The sequence below is a fragment of the Antrostomus carolinensis genome, unplaced genomic scaffold (genome assembly GCF_000700745.2).
Source record: "Antrostomus carolinensis isolate BGI_N321 unplaced genomic scaffold, ASM70074v2 Scaffold1394, whole genome shotgun sequence".
Taxonomy (NCBI): Eukaryota; Metazoa; Chordata; class Aves; order Caprimulgiformes; family Caprimulgidae; genus Antrostomus; species Antrostomus carolinensis.
The window spans coordinates 1-7,311 of record NW_010312604.1 but is presented as its reverse complement, the minus strand read 5'-3'; the positions used below and the strand labels follow the sequence as shown (position 1 = coordinate 7,311).

The 7,311-nt window shown below is 41.4% G+C and overlaps 1 protein-coding gene across 1 annotated transcript; it reads right to left on the bottom strand.

Moving 5' to 3' along the window:
- Nucleotides 1–609: 609 nt before the first annotated feature.
- On the bottom strand, nt 610–2,359 carry CALHM4 (calcium homeostasis modulator family member 4). The gene is made up of 2 exons (XM_010167026.1): nt 1,802–2,359; nt 610–1,014 (listed from the first exon to the last, which is right to left on the bottom strand). The coding sequence occupies exons 1-2, from the start codon at nt 2,357–2,359 to the stop codon at nt 610–612; spliced, it is 963 nt and encodes a 320-aa protein (XP_010165328.1).
- Nucleotides 2,360–7,311: the final 4,952 nt, after the last annotated feature.

Here is a 7,311-nt window from a genome sequence, read left to right as displayed (position 1 = left end):
AACAGCCCCAACTCTCTCAGCCTGTCATCATTGTATCTATACTCAGCTTGTGTTGTTGAAGTTTCCCCATGTGTTTCTTCTGTGCTGCTGTAGCCATAGACTTAGCTTGTAGTTAGCTCAGTATATTTTATTCACATAAACCAAGAAAGATGTGGAAGAGGAGAAAAAAATGCATTTCTGCTAGAGATCACTAAGACAAAGCTGGGTATCTGCTTTTGCTTTGTACAGAATGAACTAACTCATAGGATCCAATCAAAGTCTTAACTATTAATTTTAATTTTTTTTTTAATGTGAGGAAACAAAAAGCATTTGGGAATAACTTTCTCTCCCAGTACATCCTCATCCTTTTAGCACAAGTATTAGAGAGCTGCAGATTGAAACAGCCCAACCCAATCTAGACATAGACCATCACATCCCACAGGAGTCAGATGCCATCAGGAAAGGCATCTGTAAGCATGTTGTAAAGGACTACATTAACAAGATGTACTTGCACATGTACTTTATATATCAATGTAGTAAGGGATCAGAAAGTTCCAGAGCAGCTCAAGTCTGATGTGGAGCTACGCATGTTCCTGATTTTCTACAAGGTGTCAGTGGTGGCTTGGACCTTCAGAGCTGTGTTCTGATCACAGGGTCTTCATCAGTCTTCAGGTATTTTCCATTTACAGGCTCCTTGAGCGCCCAGTCATGGAGGAGGCTGTAGTCATAGTGCTCCTTATCCACTCGTTTTAGAAACGCTAGTCCAGAAATGGCTTGCCACTCTCGGAGAGATGGGATACGGATTTCCTTTACATTTTCACTCCCTGGGACAAAGCCAAAGAACTTCTTTACGTGCTGCATGGCATAAAGCCTGGAGTGCTGGTCTGTTGCTTCATCAAAGAGCTCCTGCTCATTATGGACATAGCTGCTCCAGTATCTGAAATGTAGAAAGCTGAGCGGGGAGAAACAGCTTGCCAGGCAGTAAGACAAGAAGACAGTGATGACTACCACAGCAATCAGAAGCCAGCCAGCCACCTTACAAAGAAAAGGGAAAAAAACACCTGTTATAGCTGAAAACACTCACAGTGGTAACTTCTGAGCATCAGACAATCCATTAGATCTTTAATTGTTTTTCCTGAATAAGAAGGTTAAAAAGGTATAAGCCCGATAAGGGTGTGTTGCCATCAAACCCAGTCCCTGCTGACTAGAGGTAGCCATGTAGCAAAGTCACTTCTTTCTATCAAGTTTAAGGAAGTCCTATTGTATCATTTGTTAAGGATTTTGCCTCCACAGCTGTTACTGTGAGAAGAGAAGCCATCTAATTCCTAGCCTGTGTTAGCTTATAGCCTGTTTAAAACCAATTTTCCCTGGAGTGACAACTTAATTTTCCTCCCATTATTTACCCAGTATGTAAGCTTTCAGAATTCAGTCTGATCTAAAACCAAGATTTTAATTTGGTTGGCGTGGAGCTCTTACAGCCTGAGCACCTTAGTCACATGCTTCTTATGCTTGAATGAAGAAACTTCATACCCTCCCTGGCTCTTGAACTTCCATTTGTCTTATTTGATAATGCTTTTCAAAATACTGTGTAAGGAGTAGTATATTCTCCAGTAGCAGGTAACAAACAGGACAACCAGACATAGTAATTTACATACCTAAAGTTCAGTTCCACTTACAGGAACAAAGCACGTTCAAAACACAGAGATTTGGCACTCAAGGCAGAAAATACTGATCCTATTTTATCCTAACACTTTGCCTGATGAATTAACTCTAGTTCTCATCATCAGATCCACAGGCAACAGAAACAATATGAGTTACTCACCTGTGACTGGTATCGCAGTAGGAGAATCACTTCATCTCTTGCCCGGGTCAGCTCCGGAGGAACTAACTGACTGCACGGAAATGCAGCCAATATCCTTCTGCGTTCGCTAGCAGTAATATTAGGATTAGCTCCATCATAATGCACAGAGACATACTCACTCATGGCACAGACATAATACGAGCCGTTTATCAGGGTGACTGCTAGCCACGTTATCGGAGCAACCAGTGCTCTCCCAGTGATGCTGCACAAAACAAAGCAGGTCAGCTTGCATTGCAGTAACTGGTTCCGTGTAGCCTCTTCCTGAAGAGGAGACCTTTTGCCTGTAACCAGCCTCCAAGTCTGGTTATTCAGGGCATAGCCAACAACCAGAAGGATCAGTGCAGGAACTCCTAGGAAAGCCAGCCCGTAGGTAAGGTTTTGCCCAACATGACAGGGACAACTGAATGTAAAAAAAGAGAAAAGTTGCTGCCCACCAATTGTCAATATTGCAATTATAGCATTAGCAACAACAACCTCTTTGCCTTTTAGAAAAGTTAACCACTTTGGAAGGAAAGTCATTTTAGATCTTACTCTTCACCAGATGCTTTTGCTTTAAGTCAATACTAGCTTTTAGTTATATTTAACTAACATTAATGACAGACTAGAACAGAACAAACTCCAACAGCTTAAAAAAAAAAAATAAAAAAATCCACAAAACCAACCAAAAGGAACCCCCCCCACTAGTCTTTCTCATCCCACTAATTTTTTATTCTGCTCCATCACAGCTAGAAGCTTGTTTGCTAGCTTTAAATATACTTACAGACATCCAATCATGTGTTTTAACTGATTCAATAATTTATCTCAGCGGCTCTGAAACAATTAACTTTTAGGCAATTGTAAGCTCTGCCAGCCCCTTGCTTATTGTCTGAAACTAGCAATAAATTCTCCCTACCTTTCGGATGACATGCAGTGCTATCAAACCAATGACTACCCTGTCAGGGTTAATTGGCAAGCTGTTTGCTAATCAATGGTAATTAGCAGAACCATGATGTGGGACTAGGAAAAAAAAAAAAAAAAGGAAAGAGCATCTTTCAGCTATTCTTCATAAAAAACATTCAAACAGAACCTTGTCAAGTGGACTGATTATAAAAAATTAAGCTTTTAAAATGTTCAACTTTAAAATGCAAGCAGAAAATATTCCATAAGTTGCACAAAGTTTAGAATCCCAATTCTGTTTATATTTAATGTTAGTTCTGATTCTGAGGCAATTTGCTCTCCAAATGCTGGAGTCTGGGATCAGGAGAATTTTAGTGTTTCACCTGTAGGTGGCAAGAAGCTAGCAAGTCTCTTTTCCTGACGGTGTTGGATGTTTCCTTCAGAAAGTGTTTTTTTGGTAATGTGTAATCTGCTGTTCACTTCACACAGTGTCAAGCCAGCTTCAGATGTACTCGTGATAATAGGTGGCATTTGTAGAGCTTGCTTGTGACTACCAGTTTTAAGATTTTTTGTAAATATCATCAGTCTCATCCTATGGACAGAGGTAGATAGAAATTTTTCAGTTAAATGTTTCCAGAGCTGGTTTCTGAATATTGGGATATATGACCTGTGCTCTCAGCACCTCTCACAAATCAAGCCTGAAATAGAGGCTGATTTAAAATGTTTCACTCCTGCTGATTTTCTCCGGGTTGCACTTTGTCCATGGTCATGCTATTCAGTAGTTCTGTACATTGCATACCCTAGGCTGATCTGAGTATGCAAATACTTGTGCTTAAGTTCTGAGAGGTCTAACTGCCTGTAATATAAACATTTTTACCAAGAACAGGAAAAAAAAAAAATTTGCCAAAAAGTCAATGAGGAAAATTGTCTTCCCATTGCAGATGGCTGTCTCCAGCATGTGTGGACTTGGTCGCATGATACAAGTGTCTGACTGCACAGCCTCTTCTCTACCCTTGCAGGGCGGGTTGCTAATAACAACTTTCAGCTCAAAAAGTAGTTTTAGCACCACAACTCTCAGAGTTGTTATACATGGGGACGGCACATTATACATGTTTTGCCTGTTTACTGGGCAAGACCTTGTTCCTGCCATGCACTGTTAGCCCGAACACCTGCTTGTCTCATCTCCAGTCACAGTCTGTGAACAAGGTCCTTGCTGGTAATTGACTCTCAAAATGATGTGACACCATTATGCAAAGTTAGAAGTAATAAATATGCTGAAACATTGAGCAGCACTTTGCCACAACCTTCTTGGAACCTGTTGTTAAGTTCTTGGTTGTTTGGGCAGAGTAGTAGCACAACAAAATCCCGGTGCTGTCTGAACATTGCCATTTTGAAGCTAAATTTTCTTTCAGTATCACAGGCTTGTCAATAACTTTTTTTTTTTTTTTTGTACTAGTGAAAAAATTGAAAAAAAATAGCTCTTTTATTCAGTGGAATAAACCTATCAGGCTATTACAGAATTATTTTGAAGATGTGTTTTATAAGAGTCTTCCATTATGCCTCAGTTAATTTAAAAATCTCTGATTGATTGCTGCTGAGCTTTCTTTGGGAACCCATGTCTTATTTTGTTTATAAGGAAGGAAGGCTTTCCCAAGCATCACTTGTTTACTCAAGAAACACATTAGATGTGAAACTGAAGAGATGTACACCACTGAAATATTTATAGTCAGCCTAGGGCTGTTGAATGAGGCAATTTATATAATCAATACAACAACTTTGTACTGCTGCATTGTCACTTCTTTGACATTTGCTTTCATGCTGTGCTGTAAATAATCCTGCTGGGTCATCCTGTTATGGACCAAATTACAGGGTTGGATCCAATTAAGAGCTTGGGCTGCACATCAAACCTTTAAGTACTTGCCTTTGCAGAGGAACCAGGAGTCCTGAGGTAGACATTTAGGCTCTTTATGTGATGCCCAGGAAGAGTTAGCACTGAATGCAATCCAAAATAGCACTACATCCAGCTCCCCTCTGAGGCAAAGAGATGCTAATAGCTGATGTCTGAGGTAAACAGAATATATGGGCAAACCTTATCCATGTTTTGCTTGTGGTTTTGCAGGGCTCTGTCAGCTTGAAATCACTGCCAGGAATCTCACTTCTGAGAATAAGCAATTTTTCTGAAGAACTGAGAATGGTTTGTCATTTTCTTTTAGAACATGGTTACTGGAAGACATATTACACCTTGCTATCCTCCCATACACAAGCAAACAGTTTTTATTCTTTTGTTTGCTTTTAATTGAAATAAAGCAGCCATGGCAGAAGGGAGAGATTGGTTTCAGTTCCCTTCACCCGATCTAGCCAAAACTCTCTCACTCATCTTTTTCTTCCAAAGCTCAGTTATTATTAGTGATGTGGTGTGACTGTGGTAGGAAGAAGCTGTATTCTCCAGCTTTCCAGCCACAGTTCTACCAGTTGCACTTAGTTCACCCACAGAGAGGATTTTGATAGTTATTGGATCAGAAAAAGATTAGGATTCTGTTATCTAATGGCCAGGAAAAGTTAGAGAGAAAGAGGGAAGCGTTCTGTTTTCCATCTGAAGGTTGCTTCCTGTAAAGTTTGGAGGAGGAGACTGAACCCTGGTCTCTCCAGTCCTGCACAAGTGTTTTCATCACTGAGTTAGCAGTCAAAAGGCTGGTGTTCTGTGTCTCCTCTAGCTGCATTTTGAGTTGTATTTTGCATGCATGTAAAGCCTGCCTGTGCATGTTAGAAAGCATGCTATGAAAGTACCTGCATGATAGATTTCCTGTGGGAGCATAGGGGAGCACTGCCCCTGTCCTGCCTTCTGCCTGGTCACAGGTTGGCTTCAGACTGCCAAGTCATTTTCATGGTATCTTTGGCCTAGTTAAGGGAGAAGTTCCACTCCCCTTAACCAGGGCAAACACTGATGAGAAAATAATCGATAAGCTTCATGTTAAGGGAAGAATAGAAAACTGTTAGTGAATTTTTTAATTTATATCTTTTGCTTCAAAATTCAGCTGTGCTTTATAGGCAAATCTGTATGAGAATTTAGGTGCCTGCAGAGAGTTTCAGCAGAAAGTAGGCATCTGAATCCAAAACCACCCTCCTGAATACAGTTCCTGAGATGTGTAACCTGACTGAGGAAATTTCAGCAGGTCATGCTGAAAACGCTTCCCAGGCAGGACCCTACAAGCCAGGTGTCAGCAACGACACTGCTTTATTCTGAAACATGGCTAAAGCAGCAGCCACACTGGGCTTTGAGTAAAGGCACTCATTTGCAGTGTGGGAAACGTGTGTTCAAGTACTTTTTTGTCATGTAGCTTCAAACTCCCCGTCACCTACCTTCTTGTGATTTGAAAGCATTCATTTTTCTGTGACTGAAATATTTATGAGCTGGAGATGGAGAACAAACAAAAGCTTGATCCTCTACTTTACTAATTTGGACACCCATCTTTTGTGGCAAGTGTATTCTTGTTTTGGCTTAAATAACTTTTTTAGGTGTTTCTTTAGGCATTTGACACCTGATTTATTATTGACTTTTATATTGCACTCTGTTCTGGGATATTAATGTTTGGGAGAATCCTTAGATACTGGGTTACTAAAGAGATCATGTGCTTAGCTCTACAGCTTTCAGCTTTCCCATAACAGCCAGTCTGCCATAAGAGACAGGGTGTTAGTACAGACTTTTCTGCATGCTTTTGAATGTCAGGAGATATTTTGTGTTTTGTTTTGGTTTGTTTTTTCCCCAGTTTAATTATAATGAAGAGAACTGGTGTAGTCTAATGCTCAAGCAGTATGCCAGACCAGCCTTCTTGGGACTGGAGGCTAAAATCCTCTCCTGACAAACATGACAGAAAGGGATGTGGAGGGCAGTGCTAACTTCCTCACTAATCAAATTGCCTTGGATTATTTCTGAGACGTCTGTGTTAAATGTGTGTATGTTATGTGCAGGACAACCAGGGGGTCAGGCCCAGCCAGCATGGGTTCATGAAAGGCAGGTCCTGCTTGACCAATCTGATCTCTTTCTGTGGCCAGGTGACCCACTTAGTGGATGAGGGTAAAGCTGTGGATGTGGTGTACCTGGACTTCAGTAAGGCCTTTGACACTGTCTCCCACAGCATTCTCTTAGAGAAGCTGGTGGCTCATGGCTTAGACAGGTGTCCTCTTTGCTGGCTAAAAAACTGGCTGCATGGCCAAGCCCAGAGAGCTGTGGTGAATGGAGCTAAACCCAGTTGGCGGCCAGTCACAAGTGGTGTTCCTCAGGGCTCAGTTTTGGGGCCAGTCTTGTGTAATATCTTTATCAATGATCTGTATGAGGGGCTTGAGTGCACCCTCAGTAAGTTTGCAGACGACATCAAATTGTGTGAGAGTGTTGATCTGCTCAAGGGTAGGAAGGCTCCGCAGAGGGATCTAGACAGGCTGGATTGATGGGCTGAGGTCAGTTGTATGAGGTTCAACAAGGCCAAGTGCTGGGTCATGCACTTGGGTCACAACAACCTCATGCAACTCTATAAACTTGGGGAAGAGTGGCTGGAAAGCTACCTGTCAGAAAAGGACCTGGGGGTGCTGTTTGACAG